General features: G+C 35.4%; 1 protein-coding gene across 1 annotated transcript in view; it reads right to left on the bottom strand.

The window, feature by feature from the left end:
• Positions 1-21,585, bottom strand: part of Strn-Mlck (Stretchin-Mlck) — a 599,211-nt gene extending 577,626 nt beyond the window's left edge. Inside the window, exon 1 of the mRNA XM_075373431.1 lies at positions 21,281-21,585. Coding sequence (XP_075229546.1) covers positions 21,281-21,296 — 16 coding nt within the window. The 5' untranslated portion in view covers positions 21,297-21,585. The remainder of the gene's footprint in view (positions 1-21,280) is intronic.
• Between the last annotated feature and the right edge of the window lie 4,820 nt (positions 21,586-26,405).

Below are 26,405 nucleotides of genomic sequence, written 5' to 3'. Positions count from 1 at the left end.
TGCGGTCCAGATTACTCATCCTCAATATACACTGTGTTGAACCCTGACATCAGAACACTGCGCACTATATCAAATCTAAAAATAATTCAGAAATTTCCACCATAACTGTAAATAATTTTAATTATATACAAATTATATTTAAAACAGGGCGATTTATTTAAACAATAATAATAATATTAGTTAAAATCTCTAACATAATAATATTAGACTAATAATATTAGTTAAATCTTTATAATAATATTAGTAAATATTTAAGGATTAATGAAAACGTTATACTTTTACACGTACACAATGGTTCACTTACATTATTTATCACGGTTAAGAATAATTGGAATAATATGCAATTAAGAACAGATTATAAATAAAATTAGATTAAAAACCAAACTTTCCCTTAAGCACTTAAAAAATAAACTGTCATTCAGTACCGACAAAGATAATACATCACACAAACAAATTATAAATAAAATATCAGTCATTGTTACAACTTATTCAGATCCTTACAAAAATTACCCTCCCCAATTTACTATTTTATCAAAAAGATATGAATCCAACAAATCGTCTAATTTTTTTTACTTAAACCACTTTTAAAACACGTACAAAACCCACCACCACTGATACACTTAACAACATATCTAACTACCCCGCACGGTTAAAACTAGCAGATTTTTTAAAAAGTTGCACCGCCTACAAACCATCAATGTCAAATGGCAATTAGACTGAAAAATTTGATATAACTATTCCGTGAACAGTAGGCCTTTTTCGAGTTGTACTAAATCGAACAAACTGAATTTCACAATAAAACTGAATTAAAATAAATTATAAATACTGTACATTTCAATTGTTTGTAGCAGGTTTATTCAATTCCAAAACTAATCTTGGCATATCAGAAACATCATAACCACTTGGTTCCAACGACTGCACATCATTTACTGAATGTCATACTTCCATTACAATCTCATGTATTTTTTAATCTTGAATTCTTTTTATAAATAAAATGTCTAAGGTGAAAACGATAAAAATTAAATATAGTGAAAACTTAACTTTAGACAAAATTAAGTACTTAACGGCATACTAAGAAACACAAGATGCTATTATTGTAATGTGAATATACCCTTGGATACACATTATGCTTAAAATTAAAATTGAACAAGACTAAATGAATAAATTGAAAATGAACAAGTTATGAAAAGAGTGAGCAAGTGTCAGAAAAATTCACAATAGAAAAGCTAAGCGGTCGGGACATAGCATGAGAGAAGAGCCGATTAAAACAGAGCCAGAAGGTTCGATAGAAAGTAAAAATAGTTTAAAAACAAAAGATAATAAATTACATAAAAGGAAGCGGCACCTATCATAATCTTAAAATCTTTGCTAGGAATAGAGAAGAATGGAGACAGAAATGGTGTCTGCCATTTCCATCTGCCCTGAGGCATACCCCTGGCACAGACCTATCTCGGGGAATGATGATAATGATATCTATAAACATAAAATTAAAATAAATAGATAATTTTAAAAATATTTAAATTAAATTCTGGGAATACGTCAGAGTTTGTTTCAAGTTTATAATGAAACAAAAATTTTACAAGAAAACTGAAAGATGTGTTTTCAATACTGATTTCATAACCTTTCAAATTCTTTTGATTTTCATGAATAAAATATCAAGCATTATGACCTGTGAATAACAACAGGTACATACTAATAAAATCAAAGATAATAAAATTAGGAGAAAAATGTTAAACATGTAATTTAATATTTTTAAACGCCTGATACCCATTTCTGAAATTGTAACTCTCAGAAATCACGTAGTTTCCTTCATGTAGTTTTTTTCAAAATAAAAATAATTTATTTACACTTTTGAGAGATGTTCTTATATCTGTTAAACATCAAAAATGTCATTAAGTTTTCTTACATTATTTTTTTAACCTATGAGTTTGAAAATTCTTGCTTTTACTGAAAACTGAAAATTTTCATACTTAGGGACTTGCGTAACAAGTAAATACATAAAAAAAATGGAAATTAAATTTTTTAATCGTCAAATATACTTATGTAACTACATATCATAAATGACGACTGATATCATTTATTAGTAGGCATATTTAATTGACTCGGTAGAAACACGCAGTACTTATGAAATCATAGGTAAGGACACTCCAGTCTGTAAACGTACCTCTCTAAATCTTAATCGTTACACAGCTGATAATTCAAGACTATATTTTACTCCAAGTAATGTGTTTTATTACAATACAACAGAAAAATCTGCTCTAATTAATACAGAAATTACTCTCTAAAAATAACATTACGAAAAAAATCAAAAGGATAACTGTAGCTCAAACTAAAACGCTTTTATGTATACAACAGCATTTGCTGAAATTACCAAGGATGTAATCGGTCGATGCACGACTGATGCTGTCAGCTGTGCTCTCAATGATGGGATTTAAATCCACCGCTGAAATTTATATTAAAAGAAGGGTATATAACACATATAATATCTTAAAAAAGAATCATAATTTTTAATGTTATTTCTTATTTTAAAATTTTAGTTTTATAATCGCAGAAGTAAATTAAAGCGATCAGAATAATTTAATTATTTATATATTCATTTATAACAGAGCGTTATTTAAGTAACAACAAATTTAAACATTAACTTATTAATAATGTAAAATCAAAATAGAATTTCTTCAAAAGAAAAATGCTGACAACACAGTTGTAGGACTTTGTCATGCGGCTAAAACCGCTTTCCAGGAAAGTCGTGGAACTGTGGGTTGTTTCTGATGCACAACTTAATTTATATTTATCATTTTATATATATTTTTTTTTTCCGTTTATTTCATTCAATAACTCTAACTAAACAGCGCGCGCATACTGTATGTTAGCGCTACACTAGCGCTCCCTGTGGTAACAAGGAGTATATTGACGCAGTATGCCCACTTAGCCACTAGTTTAGATCATTTTTTGGGGTGGGGTGCGATTTTTCAAAAACGTATTTCTTCAAAATATTGTTATTTTTTAATCGTTAACAAACGTGCCTAAAAAAAACGTGACTTTAATTAGGTGAAATCTGAAGATACTGAGGGTGACCTTGATGTATAGCCTCGCCCCCAGAATCTTTTAAGCTGAAAATTTTACGGCATAAGTGTCCCATATATAGAAGTGTTCTGACCAAGTTTGGTGAAAATAGGTCCAGTAGTTCTTGAGATATAAGGTGATTTAGAGGGTGACACCGAACACAAACACGGACATACGAACATCCGGAAAATTTCACCCGGTTTTTTTTGTTTTTTGGGTTTGTTAAATCAAAACCGCATAAGCCTAAATTGGACCGAATACAATACTTTTCCTTCTACAGCTGTAGCGCAAGACGGGAAAGTAAAATACATAGAACATTATAACAAGAAACAAAAAAGATAATCTTTTTTCTTTTATTTAAAAAATACATTAATATCACTATCTATAAAAAGTGATGATGCGTGGGTTTGTTTGTTTGTCATGTGCTCTTATTTTAGCTCCTATTGGCGCAGATCTGACCAATGGTGGTGCGCCGAACGGCTGCACACAGCTCCCTCCACGACTCTCTCCCGCTAAAAGCAGTCCGTTGTTAATTAATTTACAGATTATTTAATTTAATTTCTAAGCGTAGATTATCTTAATTTATATTTTATATTTGTATTTTTATTTACTTATTATTTAGTAATTTTATTTATTTAATTTTATTAATAAAAGAAAGGGATTTAGTTACTATTTAGCGGGAGAGAGTCGTTTGTGGACAACCCGGCGCATCACGTGGTCCGCTCTGCGCCAATATGATCAGCTGGAATGGAAGCTAAACAACGTCACACGAACAAGACGGCGTCTCTTAGCCAACTCCCTGTTATCAACATGCTAGCGTTATATATTGTATTTCTATTAAAAACTATTAAATTCTATAGGGTATCCGTAAAGTCTTTCCACGATTACAAAAAACTATTGCAGTTACAGCTGTGCGGTTTGCGTCAAAAGAAAGAAAAAAATATTAAGTTTTTTATATCGGTTTGTTGCGGGTAGAGGCAGAGTAAGAGGGCACAGTGATCAATTTTTTATAAAAGGCGTCAATCCAGAAGAAAGCGCAATATTTTGTGGTATCACAAGTCAAAATCACCGATTACGATTACAGTGCGGCGAAATTTTAGAAGGGAATATGGATGAACCGATAGCAAGAGTATCGTTGCCGTGGTATGAAAAATTTAGAGTAGAAGTGTAATCGATCTTCTGCGAACGGGCGGCCATGTGTTAGTGAAGAGAAGGTTGACGTTGTGCGGCAAGCGTTTCTACATAGCCCTTCCAAATCTGCCCGTCATGCGACTCGTGAACTAGGGATTCCCCGGTCAACAGTGCACAAGATTTTACACGAGAAACTAAGGTTGCACGCGTATAAAGTTCAGATATTACAACATCTACAGACAGCTGACGGTATTCGTCATCCGCACTTTACCGGGGAAAAAATGAGAGAGAGATTCCCCCCTAAAGTTAACGTGTAATACTTTGCTATATCTCAACTAAACGACTCGCAACCTAGGGTGGTTCTTCACCAGGATGGCGCACCACCACATTGCGGATTACTAGTTCGAGATTTTCTGAATAAATCATTTCACGGGAGATGGATTGGACGCGGATCACCAGACATAACTCCCTTAGACTTTTCCTGCGGGGTTGCTAGTGTTAACGAAAAAATCTTGACCAACACGCGGCGTGAAATCGATTATCGGTTAGACATTCTATGAACGACAAAAGGGCGCACATGTTGAAGTTTATTGATGCGGTATAAAAAACTTGATAATATTTCCTTCTTTTGCCACAAACCGCACGGCTGCAACCGTAATAGTTTTTTTTGGAATAAATTTTTGTAATCACGGAAAGACTTTACGAACACTCTGTATATCTACTCGCTCTTTAAGCCTATTTTAAGCATAAAAACACCAAAATGTTCAGAAAACTATACCCTACACACTACTACTTCTTTTCTTAAAACGTTTTTGTAAAATACTTCATATCGTCACAAACATGAAAATAGATGAATCTAGATCTGAACTAACGTTCATTATTTTTCCGATCGTAAAATTATTTTTACCGTGGATACTCTTAATTTCACGCTATTACGCTCAAACAACTTTCCGTTTCCCTCGCATTGTTACCACATATACGCCTAACTTAACATCGGCGGACGCAACGCGCTAGCAGTTCAGATGTCAGCGGGAGTACAGTATACGTACGCGCTTGCAAAGTGTCACTCCCAACACGTAGTTGGTCGCGGAGATCTTCCACCGTAGCGGCGCGGCAGCCCGACCGCTCACAGGCTCCAATAAAAGAGCATACACGAGAGAAAATTTTCAATTCATACTCGACCACCGCCTGGAGAAGATCAAGAAGAAGAAGTTAACCGGCCGCCTGAACGTGGGACCTCTCGGCGGACGCCAAATCTCTGCCGAAGCAGCAGGCTTGGCCGGCCCGCCGAGGGAACCGCTGGGCGTGGACGCTACAGCTCGTCGGGCTTCAATCGCCCTGGCCGGCGGACTTAGCAGCAGGAGCCGGCCCGGCGTGGTATCGCTCGGGGAGAACCGCATCTTTGAAAGACGACCGATGCCGACCCGACGCTGCGGAACTCTGGGGACCACCACTGCCACGCTGCAGCGGGGACCCATCTGCCGCTAAGGGGAAGCCCGGTCTGATTTCAACGGACGAGCCGCAACTCCCCGACTTCGCCGGAGACCAGCTTCCGGACCCGACAGCTCTTCTCAGCGCTAACGTAAAAACAGCCCTTTTCAAGATCACCGCTCCGGAAATCTCAAAAGCCTTTCTCAGGGCTACCGTAAGGTTTTTACGTTCCGCATGCCGTCGAAGCCATTCGGCGACAGTACCTTTTCATCTGCTTAATAAAATTTGTCCGTTTGAAAAGTGTCGACACAGAAACCGGGTATACTTGAAATTATAATGTCATCTTCAGATCTTCAGGTTAATAGAAATCAGAAACTTCCGAGTTGGTTTACCGGTCCGGTTTAATATTCATTTCACGGAACGACAACTGTTTTTTCAATCGACATTTAATCACCGACAATTTTTCAGGCTTACTAAAAACAAAGCGATTCATTATCGTTATTTATCTAACGGAAACCGACCGATAATTCGACGATTATCGACAACAATTTCATTATTAAAGTCGTTTTTAAAAACTAATTTTTTCCGAAAGAAAAATTAAATAACAATAATTAAAAAGAAGTATTTAAGAGCGATATCTTTTTCCAATAGTATATTTATTTTTTATAACAAGACCTTGATGCACATAAAAACTCTACGTAGCATATGTAATAGATGCGCGCACGCACCCGCACAATGGCATAAGTTCAAAAAATAAATAACGCTAAAAATTAAAGAAAATAAAAGCCTGCTACAGATCATCGTCATAATTTTTTTCAAAACAAATTAATAACCAAGTAATACGCTAAAAATTGAAAAAATGACCGGCTACAATAAACCAAACGTTAGTCGATCTTTATGAAACTATGTCGATATATATCTACGGAAAAATAAAATAAATTATTTCATTTTATTTTGAAATAGATGAAAACAATTTCATTCTGACAGTAGGAATCTGTAGCCTAGATTTGCCTATGAGTATCACAAATACCAAATATTTTTCAAATCGACATGTACCCGGTGTCACTCTTACAACGTAAACAAATAATCTGATCCTTTATTCGCAAAACCAAATATTTTTTAAAGTTGTAAATTTAATATCGGCCAGCCGATCGGAATAGCGTCAAACATTTTGAGTCGGTCTTGAATTTGACCGATAATTTTCTACGATACATTCCGACTGGAAAGGCTCCTGATTAGTTTACACGTAGAACAGAGAATAGAGAAACTGGCGACTTGAGACATCCGTTAGAATAATTAAACGAAAAATAAAAAACAATTTACACAATTTTAAGTCGAATAATAACGTAACGTGTTATTATAAAATCATACAAACATTTTGGCCTTCGCAGTCTATATTGTAATTTTCGCAAGAGATATAGAGGAGGCTAAAATCAAAATCCAAAAAGTACGCGAATGCGCGAGAAAAATCGGTTTAAACATTTGTTGTGAAAAAACTAACCGATTTTCCGATGACAAAGAGAACAGAGATCAAACCGTTAAAATTTCCGACACGGAAATAAATAGAGTTCAAAAATTTAAATATTCGGGAGGAATCATAACGCCGAATACAATTGAAAAAAAAAACGAGATGAATAATAGATTACGAAAAATGGAAACCGCCTATCATTTCACGAAGTAAATTTACAATAAAAATCCCCATCATATAACTCCAAATCGAGGCGCTAAAAAACTACCGTAAGCGCTGTTCCGGAATTGCAGAATGTCTGCAATTTTTTTCAGAACATATGAAGATGGAATTTACTAATTGAAAAGTGAGAAAAGGAATTTTAAAACGTACAGAAAAATAGAAGACATAATCCGGAAAAGAAGATTACAGTTTTAAGGACATTTATGAAGGATGAACGATCAAAAATTGACAAAACAAATATTTAATTTCTACGTAAATAGAGCCGCAAAGACCGACCGGTTTAAAAAAAATAGAAAAAGATTTTAAAATATTAAACTTTTCTACGAATCCGTGTAAAGACGAGATAAAATTAGAAAAGCTATTCCAGAATCTAAGTTTTCAGAAAGAAAGAAAAAGAAAGGTATAAACCTGAATAGATGTACGGAAAAAAGGCGACAACAAAGAAAAAGAATGAAAACCTTTTGTGAAAAGAAAAAGAAGTCAAAACTATATTTTTTTAATATATATATAAAAAAAATAAACTTAACTACCGAAAAATTTAATTAGCACAACGGTCAATATGTTGATGAATTATTTGAATTTTCAAAAAATTATACAATTTATATATTAACTCGTTTAATTAGTTGGTAAACGAGTAATATTAAAATTGCGGAACGATTACGCATTATTAAACAAAAGAATCATAATTATAACAGAATCTCTCTATCTTTTCAGAAACGTGACATCAACACCACCGGTTAACGTAGAATTGCTGCTCAAGACAGCGTAAAACTGTTTCTAATGTTTCTTTACTAAACTTACCATCTGGACTGTGTAAGGACACCAAACAATCGTTTTTGTCATTATATAGTATTCTTCATCGTATAATAATGACATGTATTACGCACATTGAGTTACTAACAGTAATAATTTGCCCGCACGTAATAATAATAATCGTCCTTAAAAATCTTTCCTTACACCTCTATTAAAACATCTAAAGCATTATAAGTCGTCTTACTTATTTGCTTTTACTAAAGAACATAGACAGATTAAAATGAACGATAATTTAGTCTACTAAGAATATCTATTTATATAATTACAGACACCGCGTAAATTGTGCTTCTAAAGTACAGGTATTATCGATAATTAACTTCTTTTTAAAACCGATAGCTAAAACCAGCCTTCATCTGAAAGATAAAGAACCTTGTAGACGATCTGCGATTAATCGTCTAATCGTCCTGCAAAGGATTAGAATCACTCGCTCCGAAACTGCCAAAATACAGGTCATCACAATCTTAAGATCTACCCAAAAAGAATTTGAAGATAACTCAAGACATTTCTGGAAAACGCCTAGAACTATACGAAGCCCGGTACTGTATTCAAACAGTAACAGGACGTCACCAAAATAAATCTTTTTATAGTTTTTGCAAGTGATCTCAGAAAAATCTGAATCGGGTACATCTATTCAAGAAACTTACAGACGGTGGAAATATGACGATTTTAATGTAACGGATGATTTCGTTTTTATTCTATACGGTTTATTAAAAACGATAACGGAAGTATACTAAATCAAATTATTCGGTTTCAAATTTCTGGCTGTTTTGGAAGTAAAAGACTCAAAATGTATCGGCGAGTCGATCCGACGGCTAATTCAACTTTTTATAGAGGTTGAACTTTCAAAGATATTTGTTAATAAGTACACCTGACAAATTATTACTTTTTAACTATCGCAAGCGAATGGAATTTTGTATTAAACTAAAAGAACCGTTACAGCGATCACAAATCCAATCGCGTCACTCTTTTTATATAACGATACGGTGAGTCGATGAAAAACAGCAAACCTCTGATCCGATTCGTTGAGAATCAAGATACTAATATACGTTCCTGATCAATATAGTCTATAAAAATAGGCATTTTTTCTATTGTAATCCTGACATTAATGTAAGAAATTACGACCCGGTTCAAACGCAGGTAAATCATAATTACTAATATTACAAAAAACAAAAATCAGTTTTGCTAGCGTAAGAAATTTACACCGATCGACAAATTTCCCCTCCAAATTGCAGTTTACCGACGATTATAAACACGACAAATCTATTACCCTTCTTGATACGAGCAAACTTTCAAAGTACACTTTTATAATTTATATTTGAACGGGAAGAACATCCGCAAAGACACCCAGACGGACCGACAAAGCGATGGAGTCCGAACAGCTCGATGACCCGACCCGTGAAAAAGATGATGATGATATTTGAATCGTAAAAGTTTAATAAAAAAAGCAAAAACAAGTACACCGATAACAAGTATTTTCAAAGTACAGGGATATTTTTACTTCCTTTTTTCCCTTACAGCGACTACAGATTTCAAAAGCCAAACTACAGATGATTTTTAATGACAGATGAACGTTTTAGAATGAAAAATGCTACTACGTCCGACTAGGATTCAAACCCAGAACCTATTAGGCGAAAGACTAAATTACCTCCTTCGCTCTCTCGTAGAAGTCAGCGTTTTTCGTGACGTTAAATAATTATTTTCATCGCATTAAATTACAAATACGTACGATAAACCTCCTAGCGATTAGTTTTTGTTTGAAAAATATTTAAGACTTTAATATATAAATACATCAGCGCGTGACATTCGCTAGGCTCGATCGTTCTGTTTACAAAATTAAAAAACCTTAGTCCTCACTTAAAGTTACCGAGGACATTTAAAAACTAAATGTCCTCGGTAACAGTATTTAGCAACGTAAATCCATTAACAGACATGAGCTCAAAGAAGCGCAAGAAAAACAACAGCATATTTCTTTACGTGGCATTTATTTTACCTTTACGAATAAAAAAAAAGAAACGCGATTTACTAATCCAAAAATACAACGTTCAACTTACCTACAAAAAATTTAAATATCTGTAATCGGTACAGAACGTTATTCGGCATTACCTTTTTAAACGAACATTAATATTATATTTACATAATAATTTGAGACGCACGCTGTATTATCGCTTTACCTTCGTTGCATTGCGCGTAATTAAGAAACGAAGGTAAACGTACACGTTACAAGATTTCAATTTAAATTTAGTTTCAAACAATGACATTAAAGAGAGAGTGCCAGTGACCATTAATAAGAGCTGCCAGATAACTCTTTAATCAAGCGTAAACGAACGACAATGTTACTTGAATTAATAGAAAATGTAAACAAATTAATCTATAAGCGCGAATTAAAAATTAAAACTGCAAAAAATTATGTAATAAATACACGGTAAAAATTAAGAATTTTCGGTTCACCCCCCCCCCCCCCGGACTAAAATTAATAAAATGAAATTTATACGTAAAATAAAGTAGAATAATCGAAAACGACGATAAATTACATTTATATGACGTTCATATTTCTTCTTTGATCGGCGCTACGACTCTTGGTGGATTTTGGCATCTTCTAGATACCTCTACCCTGACTAGCTCTTTTCCTGTCACTACCCGTCCCATCGGTGTCTCGGACAAGTAAGCTCTCTCTCGTTAAAACTCTCACCGTTCTGATTCCATCCGGTCTTTAATCTTTACGTGCTAGTTTATAAATCGTACTTTCAATTAAATTACTTTGTTTCTCGTCTTTTTACGACTTCCAAAGATCTTTCTTTTCGACGAGTCGTATATCGTTCTCTCAAATCGTCTTAACAGGCCGGTTTACATGACGTTAAGTAAATGCAAAACGGAATCGCGGTTTAGCAAAGAAATCCACGATCACGGAAGTAAAAACTTTTCTTTCTTTTTTCTGTTTAGCCTCCGGTAATTACCGTTCAGATTATTAGTTCAGAGGACGAATGAGGATGATATGTACGAGTGAAAATGAAGTGTAGTCTTGTACAGTCTCGGTTCGACCGTTCCTGAGATGTGTGGTAATCGAAACCCGACCGCCAAAGAACACCGGTATTCACGATCTAGTATTCAAATCCGTGTAAAAATAACCGACTTTACTAGGACTTGAACGCTGAAAATGTCGACTGCCAAATCAGCTGATTTTGGAAGACGCGTTCACCACTAGACCAACCCGGTGGGTTACGGAAGTAAAATCTGGCTTTTAAGAAATGTACGCGTGAAGTTATACAGAAAATAACAATAGTTAACCGATATGTACCTTATTTTTTTAAGTTTTAATTTTCAATAGGATTTGTAAACATTTGTTTACACAAAAGTTGTATTTTTTCTTTCTTCTACTCTATTACGAACAAACGCTACTAACAGCGATTACTCAAATATTCATAGAAATAAGCCTACAAAAAAAAATTCAAAAGCTTAAAAAAGTTACTTTTTATTTCTTTTAAATTCTACTTTAAGCCGAACCAAATTGTAAATAAACAACAACCCTCTAACTCTGCACCGACTTTAAAAATCAGAAATTTAAAGAACTTAGTTTTTAAAATGTTTTATAAGGTTTTTTTTTACTTTTAGTCTTATGTAAATTATGGATAGGCATATAAAAAAATGGTTTTCATAAAAACACATAAAAGACAAGAAATATATGTTTTTGATAAAAATAAGAAAAAATGTAGAAGAATGAGGTAAAAAGATTATACTATTGAGCACGCCTATGTTATTCTAAAATTCCAAAGTCGGAGGTAAATATTTTTTTTACCTAATTTCTCCAAACAATGTTCTTCAGCGTTCAAAATATTTAAGATATCAAACGAAACATCGTTTCGCTGTTGTAATCCGATATTAATTTATAATAATGAGAAAACTAGAAAACATTTATCATATACAATGTAATTCTTTGTTTAATCACAGTTACCGTCCGTTATGATGGATGTAACCGACTGTCCAACGATAACCTTTAAACCCTAAAGGTAACACCGTATTAGACATGAAAACCTGAATTTTTTAACCTTAATATAATCGCTTTTAAATCTGTGTTTAAAGCCTGTCCAAACATCATGTTAACATACAGGTATAAATCGTGTAAAGTTTAAGTCTAATATCGTGCCTTCGTCAACTAATTTAAAATAATTTTTTTTTTAAAGTTTATTTTATTTTTTTGTAGGATTATTTCTATATATATTTGCGTAATCGGTGTTAGTAACGATTGTAATAGGGTAGAAAAAAGAAACAAAAAACTTTCACAGTTTACAGTTACATCCATTAATGGATTGTAATCGGTTAACTGAAAAACACTTAACGCTAGGACACACCAGCGATACTGTATTTTGGTATTCTTTCACAACAGTTGTCCGAGTAACTTTCAGAAAAAAGCAGACGCAAATACACGATCATTAGTTACTAACAATAAAAAATTACAACTACGAACGCACCAAAACAGTGACGTAGTATCATGAATGTAGAAAAATTATTATTATTTATTCGACGACAATGAAACTACGCTACTTTTCAACATAATTCCCGGCCGCATTTAAACAGCCGTGTCATCTTTCTGCGATCTTTCTTATTCCATAACTAAAGAATCGTTCACCTACAAATCTGAGTCGATCTTAGTTGCTCACTGTTGCCGAACTTGGCGCCAGGTAAAACGTCTTTGAGAGAACCAAACCGACAAAAAAAAACTGACGGTACGAGATCGGGATCGTAAGCTGGATGCAGCAAATACTCCCCAACCGACTTTTGAGAAGTACCCGTGTCTTTTGACGGTATTACGGCGGACATTATCCTTTTGACAGACATCAGGACGTAACCTCCTTACTATGGGTTTCACTTTACGAGGTGTGTGAGAAAAGTAATGAGACTGACTTTTTACTTACCAAAGTTTTTATTTTTTTTAAAACAACAATATTATGCCCTTCAAAGTAGTTCCTTTGGACAGTTATGCACGGGCGGAGTCGTTTTTCCCACTCCTGGTAGCAGCACTGGAAGGCTTCAACCGGTAGGGCTTTTAACAGGTCGGTCACAGTCTTTTGAATGTTCTCCAGAGTTCCAAAATGACGTCCTTTTAAGATACGTTTCAATTTCGAAAAAAGGAAAATTCACAAGGACTCAAATCAGGTTAATAGGGGGATTAAAGAACCGTAGGAATGCGTTTTGAGGTCAAAAATTCCCTGATGGAAATGGCCGTGTGACACGGTGCATTGTCACGATAATGTATCCGCTCGTCTGCAATTTCTGGTCTGCGGCGAATCGCTCTTTTCCTGAGCCTTTCAAGGATACCTTTGTAAAACACTTGGTTGACGGTTTGTCCTGGAGGAACAAATTCTTTACGCACGATACCCCTACTGTCAAAAAAGCAAATCGGTACGGTTTCGATCTTTGATTTGCTCATTCCACATTTTTTCGATCGAGGAGATGACGGAGTGTGCCACTCTTCGCTTTGCCGCTTTGTTTCAGGATCGTACTCAAATATCCAGGACCTTTGCAAGGCGTTCGACTGTATACATCATGAGACACTGCTGCACCAGTTGTTAAAGGCATGTGGTGTGCGGGGTCTGCCGCATAAACGGGTGGCGTCTTACCTCCAGGACCGTGAACGGTGTGTCTAGATCTCGGGTGTCGCATCTAACAGAGTAAGATTGACCGACGGGATCTCCAAGGGATCATTCCTGGAACCGGTTCTGTTCCTAATTTACGTCTACAACCTGAAATCGTTTTTCCACCGTGTAGATGCGATTCAGTATGCTGATGACACGACTCTCTGCTTTAGAGATCAATATTTAAGTCGTTTGGAGATCAAAACGTTCGATTAACTAAATCAATGTATTCGACGCTTTTCAGAAATAAACTTAAGGACCGATAAATCAAAGTCGAACGTTATTAAATTTTGTCTCCCAGAGCGTGAGGAAACCTTCCGTGACGGTTGATGATGAACTCTTGGAGGAATCTGAATCTGCCAAATTCCTGGGTATGCACCATGATCGAGGGCTGATATCGTGTTTCCGCTAAGGTTTCATCGAGCATCTTTGCCCTGCGTAAACCTGCAAGTGTCTCCTCTTTAGATCTCTTGAAAACGATCTACTAAGGGCTAGTATTTCCAAACTTGTACTACGATTCAAATTTCGGGATACTGTGGTCGGAGATTGCCGAGCGGGGTGTTCCGGCTGCAGAAGAAAGCTTTCAAAATGATCGTGAAATTAAAATTCAGAGAGTCCTGTAGGGGTGCCTTCTCGGACCTGGGATTTCTGTCTTTGCCCTGTCTTTATATGTTGGACGTTGCGGTGTTATTGTCGTTCGAAATGCAATTTAGTGCGGAAGGGGGATATATATCTTTACGATACCAAAGCAAGGGACAACTTGCGTGCCCAGCAGCACAGAGCAATGGCTGTTGAATGTACGCCGTCGTAAACCGGTGTCAGATGAATTAATAGGCTCCCCGAAGATTTCAAACAAATTTCCAATCCGAGTCGATTTAAATCTCAACTAAAACATCGTTTGGTGTCTAAGGCGTTCTATTCTGTTGACAAGTTCACGGATGGCCGCTCGGATAATTAATCAAAATGTTATAAGGACAGAGCCTGATGTCATAAAGATGTGAATTCTGCATGAACGATACGTTTTGTACGTTTGAATGGGACGACTGAACGAATAGAAAGGACTTAAAGATTTAAAAATCTTTAATTATTTCTGTAGACTTTTTACCACATTTTCCTAGTTATTGACGGTTGACGATTGCGATGCAGTTTTGTATTGTTTTTACGCAACAAAATTATTTATTTATTTATTGCGATGACAAAACATTTTTAAAACGCGCTATGTTTACGGATGAAGCGACTTTGCATGTCAGCGGTTGTGTCGACCGACAAAGTTGTAGGATATGAAATTATTAAGTACGTCAGATATTTCCCAAAAATAAACGTATTGTGCGGTTTGATGTCCGATCGTGTGATTGGCCCGTTCTTTTTTCACGAGCCTATAATAACAGGGAATGTTTATTTAGACTTGCTACAAGTGTACGTTTTCCCGCAAGTCGACCAAATTGAACAAGAAAGTAACGTCGCTGTAATATTTCAACAAGACGGTGCGGCCCCGCACTTTAGTCTAGGCGTTCGACGAGCTTTCAATGAAAGATTCCCTAATCGCTGGATCGGTAGAGCCGATACTGTGCTTTGGCCTCCGAGAAGCCGATTTGAGACCCCTAGACTTTTTTCTACGGATACGTTAAAAATAGTCTTCGATGAAAAAAAACCAGGAATGTACAAAATTTAAGACGACGGATCACCGCTGTTATCGCCACAGTTACGTCTGCGATGGAACCAACGGCCTGGGCAGAAGTCAATTATCGCCTGGATGTTTGAGAACGAACGAGGAAGCTCATACTAAAGCATTCTAAGGCGTATACAAAAAACTCTTAGAGTCCGTGAATTAAAAAAAAAAATACTCTGATTATCTCTGCTAGTTTCTGTAATAAAATTCTTTTTAACTGCTGTAACATTTTTCGATGACCTGTATATATATATATGAACTAATTTTCTCTTAATGAACAGACTTTATAAGTTACGCATTACTGTTTTGTTACCTTATTAAATATTTATTATTACTTTAAATAATGCGGTCCAGTATAATAAATAACAATATAGTAGAGTACAAATAAAAATCAAGGCTGAAGATCTAACATTTGAAAAGTCTGTCGTTAGATAGGTTCTGTTCAATTACACCATCTGGCAGTGCATTTATTAATGTAGTTATATATTCAACAGATCAGCCGTCATATGTGCACGAATAATATTTCTATCTAATTTACAACACGTAAAACTAATCGACACAAATGAAACCTCGGAAACTTTACCGTTAACCGGGGCAATGAAGAACGGCTGCAGTGATAGTCGCGAAGGCGATAAATATATTCAGTAAAACCTATGACGCTAGATGACAGAAACGATTCAAGAATAATGCGGCATATAAATGTTAGAAGAGTCGTTGTAGAAAATGAACTTTCTATTAAGACAACAATAAACTGAATGAAAAGGTTGAAGAAAGGATAGTTGGCTTGTACATGAAGAATGTAAAACTTGATTACCGTGACACCCAAGAACAGAATATAACATCAAATTTTTAACATTTTAAATACTACACGATATATTATTAAAAAGTATTTGACACTTTTTTTTGCACAGAAGTAGAATTGAGGTAGTACGCCTAAAAAAAGGTAATTCATCAAACCCCATAAAAGAGCATAGAATTTCCATAACCATTTTTAACACGGATCAGGATTTGCTGTGTTTTTATGTAAATAAATCCGTAGATTACAACTGCAATCCGACCGGTTTTTTCATTTATCCTAGCCGTAGGCAACTGGTCAGGCAAACCACCGGAACGGTCTAGCGGTTCAGCTGATTTTGAAGTCGAGAGTCTAAGGTACCAAAACCTAGAAAAGGCAGTTAGTTTTACACAGATCTGAATACTATATCGGTGACACCGGTGTTCTTTGGCTTCGGTTTCAATTAACTACACATCTGAGGAACGGTCGAGCCGAGGCTGTACAAGACTACACTTCATTTACAATCATACATATCATCCTCTGAAGTATTATCTTACGGTGGTTCCGGAGGCTAAACAGAAAAAGAAACTAGTCAGGCAGCACTGGCGCGCGGTACGTTCGTTATCTTTAAGTATTCATCATTTTGTTAATATTAGTCAATCTTTATAGAAAAGCACTCGTACCGATTGTTGTCATTAATAAAATGTTATAAAATCTCAATACTTAAAATGTTTATAGTCATGCAATAACGTAATCGTAAAAATGTTTATACATAGGAATCATAAAACAGTCATAAAATGTTTATAAAAATTATAGTCGTAAAATGTTTATATCTAGTCATAAGTTTCTGTTAAATCATAAACAATTTAATCGTAAAATGACTAATCGAAAAACGGTATAATAAGTCGTAAAATGTTAGTCATAAGATGTTGTCATAAAAATGTTATAAATATCATTAAAAATATTTACGAATCGTAAAATGTTCGTACAAAAAATAATAATAATCATAAATAATATTAACAGCGGCGATTACGAAGTAAGGTGAAATAACCTTACCTTATTCGATTATGAATAAGATGAATTATGAAGTAAGGCTAACTCGGCATGAAAAATGTAAAAAATGTATCGATGCAATGTTCTATATACCCTTTTCTTTTTTTTTCTTTTTCCTGTTTAGCCTCCGGAGATTACCGTTCGGATTATTAGTTCAGAGGATGAATGAGGATGATATGTACGAGTGTAAATGAAGTGTAGTCTTGTACAGTCTCGATTCGACCGTTCCTGAGATGTGTGGTTAACCGAAACCCAACAACCAAAGAACACCGGGATCCACGATTTTGCATTCAAATCCGTGTAAAAATATCTGACTTTACTAGGACTTGAACGCTGGAATTCTCGACTTCCAAATCAGCTGATTCGGGAAGACGCGTTCACCACTAGACCAAGCAACAAACGTTGCGTTTGTTAGTGATTTCGTCACGTCCCTTGTATCAGTGCCGATTCACAACGCGGCCGTATCCATATACAACATAATAATCATTACTCGTATTAGTCATCGTATAACTTATTTATTTAAATTTAAAAACCGTGTAATAATTAAAAATATAATAGCGGGCGGTTGCTGAATATTAACGTCGCGTGGTTTTTTTTATACGCATCAGGATTTACGGAAGATGTTTGTGAATCGGCCGGCTGGACACACGCGCGCAGTCTGTTTACTTCGACTCTATAAGCTAACTCAATTTGGTAACGGTAGATACCTAGTAATTAGATGAGAAAAGGCGGATCCAGAAAAAAATCCTCAAAGCAGCAAATTATTTCCCGGTATTTAACAGCAATATTTTTTACAAATCACAGCTTGACATATTTTCTTTATAAACATATTAAAATATAAAGAGTACTGCCGTAAAATTCGCAAAACAGTCAAATCATTTTTAAACCGATAAAGATATAAAAGCGAAATTCTGTTAAATTATTATTGTACGGATAAGTTGCCGCTTATCTCTAAGTGTCATTTTGCTTTCTCAACCCTTTCAAAAAAATCCGACGAGAAAGTTGTAATACTTTCCTGGCATCGGTTACTTATTCTTACATTATGCGACGAGCCTATAACGCAAGCCATTAACGCACGAGTTCGAAATAAGTTAAGAAAGGAGCATCGGCGAGGGTCGTAAAGTTCGCAAGAGTGCATAACGGCCGTTGTAGAGAATTACATACTGTTTTTTTCTACGGCTGGGAAAATATTTGGATTATTAAATTAAATCGAAAATAGAATACACTGTTTACGTAATATTTCTGAATAATTTCTAAAAAAAAAATACATTTCTAAGGCGATAAGTTATTAATCACGGGTTCTGCCTTTTCTTTAACATCAGTATTAAAGACATTTCTTCCTTAGAATCCAAAAGGACATAGAAACTTATTTAGTTACCGGCGACCTTCAAATTAACCTCTGCTTTCCGACTACTAAATCAGATTAAAATCAAAGTAAAAAGACAGCGATACATTAAACAATATCCGCTTCTGATCGATAAATACGGTTGAAAACCTGTATCGTAACAAAAATCTAATCCAATAGTTACAATACAGCCGGCCTCGTGGCGCGAGCGGTAGGGTCTCGGCCTTTCATCCGGTGGTCCCGGGTTCGAATCCCGGTCGGGCATGGCATTTTCACACGCGCTATAAACCATTCATCTCATCCTCTGAAGCAATACCTAACGGTGGTACCGGAGGCTAAAGGAAAAAAGTTATGATGCAGCCGAAGCAAAAACTAATTATACATGAAAAAGTTAGTTAATTTTAATGTAAAATTATCATTTTAAATTTAAATAAACCAAAAAAGTTTAAAAAATTTTTAAAAAATCGGTATTTTTTTCTGCCCTCCCCCCACCACTTCCAAAATCACCTCTCAAGAAAGTCTTTTTTATTTTTGTACGTTTACAACGTTAAATGGGAGAAACTAAAAAAAAACACTAAATAATGTACAACCGATAAAATGTTACCCAAATTTATTTTTTTCCGGTGGGGGATGAAATTTTATTGTAATATTATTAATAAAAGTTTATTACTTAAGCTTTTAATACTAATAGAAAATTAAATAAACCCAAAAAAGTTTTGAAAAAATCGATATTCTTAAATTTTGATTTAAAAATTTTAAAATATCTTGAGATTTTGACCCCAAAATTTTACCGACCGAATGCCCCATATTCATTAGTCTCTGTACAAGATTTCATCAAAATCGGTTCATCCAGTCAAAAGTTATTTAGTTTCAAACACGTCAACGTATCCCCCCTCCGCCACACTATTTTGTTTTTTGGAGTCCCTGAGTCGTGAAACGTCGAGAAATACAAAAAAACCTATACTCCATTTTTTGACCGAAGACTACATATTTTAGAAATTAAAAATGATGAAAAGTTACAAAATGAAAACTTTAAATTTACGAGTAGATTTATATATTTTCCCTTGATAGCTGTAGCCGCAAAATAGAAGCGACAGAGCTATACCCGGGATTGAATTAAGAATCTCAAAATTTATTTTTGCCGTTTACCTGTTAAGTAAGCAACAGAAAATTCCTAAACAAAAAAAGTAAACTTTATTGTGTACGCGGTATAATTCGACGGTTTCTCATTTTTATCTTCGTTTTACAGTAATTAACGATCGAACATATCCGGCTTTCTGAATAAGGTAAAAAATTTCATCGGTTCGTGTAAGAACAAATAATAATGCGAATACTGTACGTAAAAGAGAAACGATCTGAACGCATCGGGATAAAGGTACACGCAAAATGCTAGAAACCTTAGATACACAAACGCAATAGAATCCTTAAAATATAACGTGCGCAAAACGCTAAGCAAACTGCTCGCGCGTAACCGCTTAAAACATCAAACCAAACGGAGTAAGCGATGCAGAAAAAAAAATTCCTTTCGATCGAAACTATTTTCATATTAATATTCGAAAATTTGTTCGTATTAATTCTAATAACATAACATACGCTGGGATACGGTCGATTTATATCGAATCGTTTGAGGTTATACCCGTGGAGATTTCAGCTATAAAAATAAAACTGACTGAACCCACCGTTACACAAGAGTCAAGACCTGCATCCGACTTCAAAATTACTATTTCAAAGTTAACTTTGATAAAATAATATTATTTCATTTTTAGTTTTAAAACGAATAACAAAGTCGGAAATATTTAACTAAATACCAAAGCGATCTCGATAAAAATATAAATATAATATTAACAGGTGCAATAAGGATATCAAAATACATTTTAAATAAGTATTATGCTCGTCGAAATAAAAATATTACGATTCTGCAAAACATACGTGAACTGTAATAACCTAAAAATATACGCAATATTTGGCACTGTTCTTTAAAAATTATAGCAGGTAAAAATAATTTATTTTTACATCGATCGTAAACTAAAATTAGTAAATAAATATTATAAAATATTTTATAGATAACAAATAAAAAAATAATTCGTATAAAAAATTGTAAGCTCTATTTTTACACACCGATTACCTTATTCTACAAATAACTTAGCTTTAAAACGGTTAACCGGATAAACGTTTTAATCGAGAAGATTTGCCAAAAAATTATTAAAATCGAGTCGCTGACAGTAATATAATATATGTAAAACTGTAATTACAATGCGATTAATTAGAATAATTTATACAAAATAAATATTTTACTATAACAAATAAAACTGAATTTAATATGTTAATAAAACTGGTAATTAAGGTGCGCTCGTATTAAACATTATACGACCGTCAAATAATAATTATATTTTACTATTCGTAATATTTGGACTAGGATACAAAATTTAATGACTGAAGATTCAGTACAAAATAACTCTTCGTGGTGTTTTTTGTTGCGTATAACTAATTTACTACATTTATTACTTTTTTCTACATTTTAATTTTTTATACGCATTATCTTGTCGATCGATGAAAAAATAAAACGATTAACTCGATCTGTTTTGTCTGACGGTTTGGCGACAATTTGTCGATCGAGGAAGCGGGAGCTACACACCGCCAATCGGCTACGATCTACTCGAAATACGAGTGTTAGGATTACCTGATAGGATAGTCATTATCGTCGGAGAGTGGCCGGTGGTGTCCCAGTTAAACGGTCGGATGAAAATACAGACGGTCAAGAGTCACGAAAAGACATCGTTGCGTCCGAAGAACCGTACTCGAATCGCACACAACACAAGCCGGCGGGGCGAACCGACACGTAACACACACCGGCTGACAGCTGATCTAAAACCGTACCGAGTCTAATAGCATACGGAATCACACTACGCGCGTAACGCACCACACTCTCAAACGTAGACTTGAGGGAAGACGGCGAGGGAGAACGTACAGTAAGTGTGATATTGTACAACCCTACTACTGACCGGTTAACGAGTAAGTAATGGAGGGGGTTGACTTCCACATACCCCCACCTAACAAGATATATAAATACCGGATACGTATTCTAAGTATAGAATTAGAACCCTTCATTCATTATAACTTACAACATCTAATCGCATATTCATTCTCGCTCGCAAACACGAAAGAATTTCACCAAAAAAAAGAATAAGCGAACGAAACTTTGTGAAGAATTTTAAACCTGAAAACAGTCTGATGACATATATCGTTTAAAGTTACCGTACTCGAAATCAACAAAAAAAATAAATAAATACATTCTTCTAAATAAATACTCCGCTGAAATAAATGTTTGCTTTTCTGAAGAAAAAAATTTAGGCCGATAATATTCTCTACAGAATTAAAAACATTTTCTCATAATTATTTCGTAAAAAGATAATCGTTTTAAATTCGTTTAATTTAATTTGATTCTATTTCTTATTATCGTACTTTCATTGTACGAAATTCCGTAAAACGAATAAAAAAAATATTATTCCGTATTAATTTTCAATAAAATCGTAAGATACTCTGCCGAAGTAGCCTAACTAACATTAAATACGAGGGTAAATCAGTCAATTATTATCCGCAATTTAGTTATATTTTTGTTTATGTTGGTAGTACTGTCGTATTGCGTAGATGGCGCAATACGACAGACGCGTGGTTTAATTGTTGTTATGTCTGTCCAGATTTGATGCTGCTAGGTTAGTTCCAGTATCGCTGCCCTGCCGTTAACCGTGGCTGCCTCGCTTTCTGTTTGTACCAAAGAAGAGTTCAGCGATCCGTTTTTTGCGGTCGGAAGGTGTATCACGGGCTGAAATTCATCGAAGACTTTCGGTACGGTACGGGAACAGTGTGTTCCCGCAACGGAGTGTCTACGAACGGATTGAAAAATTCAAAAACGGTCGCACAAGTGTTACGCGCGACGAAGGAGCCGGACGACCGTTTACCGCCACAAATGAGGAAAACATTGAGCGTGCACGCGAGACAGTTTCTTAGACAGACGAGTAACTTTCGATGAAGTGGTACATCGTCTGCAAATTAGTCGCGGTTCTGCCTACGAAATCATCCACAACAGACTTAGGTTTCATAAAGTCTGTGCAAGATGGGTCTCAAAACAACTCGCACAGCCGCATAAACAAACGCGCTTCGACATCGGCCAAAAACATTTGGTTCGCTGTGCTAACGAACGGGACATCTTCTTAGACAGAATCATCACCGGTGACGAAACATAGATCCATCATTACGAGCCGGAGAGTAAACGGCAGAGTATGGATTGGAAACATCCAAACCCTACAAAAGAAGTTTAAGACCCAACCGTCCGCACGAAAACTGATGCTTACTGTTTTTTGGGACTCCAAGGCCCAGTACTAGAACATTACGAGGAAAGGGGCACGACAATAAACAGTGCGCGTTACAGTGAGGTGCTTACTGCCAAGCTGAAGCCTGCGATTCGAAGCAAACGCCGAGGTCTGCTGTCGAAAGGTGTTGTGTTGTTGCACGACAATACCCGTCCACATACTGCTGCCCACACTGCTAAAACGCTCAGAATTCAACTTTGAAGTACCGGCTCGTCCTCCGTATAGTCCTGATCTTGCCCCTTCTGGGTCTACTCAAAGAGGCATTAAGGGGCCGTCGATTTAGCTCGGACAAAAAAGTGAAAGAAGCGGTGCATTCCTGGCTCGCAGCTCAACCGAAAACCTTCTTTTATGAGGGCATCACGAAGCTTGTGCAACGATGGACCAAGTGCGTTGAAATGCAAGGGGAGTATGTTGAAAAATGATGTGCATCTCAGTTTCCTATTTGTATTGCAATAAAATTTATAACTACTACATTGCGGAAATAATCCACTTACCCTCGTATACGAGTAAATGCGATTACCCGGTAAAGATTACATTTCGACTGCTCCGTATAATCCTAAAATCGATTCATTATCCGATAATAACTTACAGGAACACCTCTGCTTAAGCCGTGTAACCAAGAAAAGCGACTTAAAAACGATAATAATCATTGTAAGAAAGAAATATGGACAACCTTAGAGCTAATATTCATTACTTAATGAATACGAAAACTAATGGATTCATTTTTAATTTTATAAAAATCTTCAAAATAATATTCACGTTAATAAGAAAACGATACCCGAAATCGATTAATACAACATGGAAATCGAATAGTAACTAATGCAGCGTACGTACACACAAAGAACCAATCACACCGCATCGTCAATTAACTCATCCTCCCACCGCAAAATATAAAACAGACAACAATTTTAATCGGTTCGGCGTATCTCCAACTTGACCGATCAGCAGTAAGTCACTTATTGTTAGAAATTAACGCGTCTTACATTCCGATGCGCATCCATTTCTTTCCCTCTACCGGTTACGAAATCGAATTCGATTAAAAAAAGTTTTGCTGATACGACTAACATCTGATTTGCGTAAGACCTACGAATGCGTTTCATTCGGTTCTTTATTTGCGTTTATCAATCCGAATTAACAGACTTTCTTTTAATTCGGGCATCACACTGCAAATTATTTGTACATATCGAAGATGCTTTTTCAAACATTCGAATTTCTTTTATCAAAATATTTTACTTTTAGTATTTATTTACCGTTCGTTTTGTCATTCAAGACCTAATTAAATACTTATCTGCAAGAATATGTAAAATTTAACGAGTTTATAAACATAAGAAGAAAGAAAATCTACCTCGCAAAAACAAAGATCGAAATACAAATTGAGCGCTTTCGGCTTCAACATCGTAAGAATATAAAATTAGAATATTAATATCGGATGATGTAAGTTTATAGCTCTATCGACCTGTTTATGTCTTAATAACAATTGTCAACAATTTTAATACAAATCAAACGAATCATTGGCAGATTTTAACGCAGATTTCTAAATAGTTTTACAGAACAACACGTAACCGATTGATAACTTTTACAAGCTTCTCATTAAAGAATACGTACATATTAGTCCATAAAGATTATAAAACACGATTTTTTCACGGTTTTTTTTTAAGGAAATGATGAATTACTCACTTTGTAACAGCACAAAATTATGCTACTACATGTAGTAACTGTGACGGTAACTAGAAACTAGATACTAAAAATCCCAAAATGAATGCAGTTCCGTCGTTCCTAATTTCAGTAATACAGAAAGGCGTTCACCTGCTCATTGTGAACGTTTTACCTTATTTCACGTACTTCAATTTCCTGGATGTTATTCCCTGAGACGCTGCACCTGATAACAGGAACTTGTTCACGAAATATGTTACATATAAAGGAAGAAGTTGTAACTAGAAATTGTTGAACCAAATTAGGCAACAAGGAGGCAGAGAAAAGTTTGTAATTAACATTCATCGTAGTATAGCAGTAATCATCTAGACAAGAATATTAAATGATATAATGTTTTTGGAAAGTAACATTTTTTTCTACGTTGGAGTGACTGAATGTGCTGCAGATAAGTTTATCACTTACGGTGAGTTTTTTTAAACGTATTGAGTCTTTGATTGCGGTGAGGTCAAGGAAGTTACGTGATATTTACACTAATCATTTCTGTTTTCTGCTATATTAGTAATCTGATTTCTTGTTACATTTTTGTCAGAATCTCTTATAATTATAGAACTGTAGTTGTAAAATTGCTACTATAATATATTAAACTTTCAACCAAACAGCTGCTCCTGGGGTTGATTACCACTACACGTTCGGAATTTTTCAGTATCTCTTATTATTTTCATCATCTAAAAAAAAAATTACTATACCGCTGTATTACTTGGACCCTAAATTCAATGATTTGTACGAGGTGTGTGAGAAAAGTAATGAGATTGGTAACACTGCAAGCGATCTGGCAACGCTGTGTCTACCGGTCTGCGCTAGACCGGTTTGTTCATCCCTTCCACGTGCTCAGTACGAGTTACAACTCCGTTCAACCCAAACATTATTTTTGGCAGGGCCATCAGTTAAGTTGTGTTTTAGTTGTGTGTAATGAAAATGGAGCATCGGAACTTAGAGCCACGTTGTGCAATCAAGTTTTGTGTTAAATCTGGGGAAACCGCGAGTGTGACATTTGAAAAGTTGAAAAAGGCCTATGGGGAACATCGCTTATCAAGAGCACAAGTTTTCCGCCGGCACAAATCATTTTTGGAAGGCCGAGAACGCGTTGAAGATCAACCTCGCTCAGGGAGACCTTCGATTTCAAAATCTGACGAAAACGTCGAGCGTGTGAGGGTTCTTGTGAGAACAGACCGTCGTTTAACAATAAGGATGATGAATGAACAGTTAAATTTAAACACTTTCACTGTACATCAAATTTTGACAGACGATTTGGACATGCGAAAGTTGGTGCCGCAAAACCTCACAACGGAACAGGACAATCGAAAAAACGTCTGATGTTCTTGAGAGGATTGACAGTGACCAAGAATTCTTCAATCGTGTGATCACAGGTAATGAATACTGGATATTTGAGTACGATCCTGAAATAAAGCGAAAAGTGGCACACTCGGTCATCTCCTCGACCGAAAAAATGTCGAATGAGCAAATCATTGATCAAAACCGTGCCGATTTGCTTCTTTGACAGTAGGGATATCGTGCAAAAAGAATTTGTTCCTCCAGGACAAACTGTCAACCAAGTATTTTACAAAGGTGTCCTTAAAAGGTTCACGAAAAGTGATTCGCGTAAGACCAGACATTGCAGACAAGCGGATGCTTCATCGTGACAATGCACCGTGTCACACGGCCATTTCCATCAGGGAATTTTTTACCTCAAAACGCATTCCTACGGTTCTTTAATCCCCCTAT

This window comes from Lycorma delicatula, chromosome 8 (assembly GCF_047948215.1).
Source record: "Lycorma delicatula isolate Av1 chromosome 8, ASM4794821v1, whole genome shotgun sequence".
Taxonomy (NCBI): Eukaryota; Metazoa; Arthropoda; class Insecta; order Hemiptera; family Fulgoridae; genus Lycorma; species Lycorma delicatula.
Note: the sequence above shows the minus strand (reverse complement) of the source record. Positions and strands in the feature narration are given on the sequence as shown.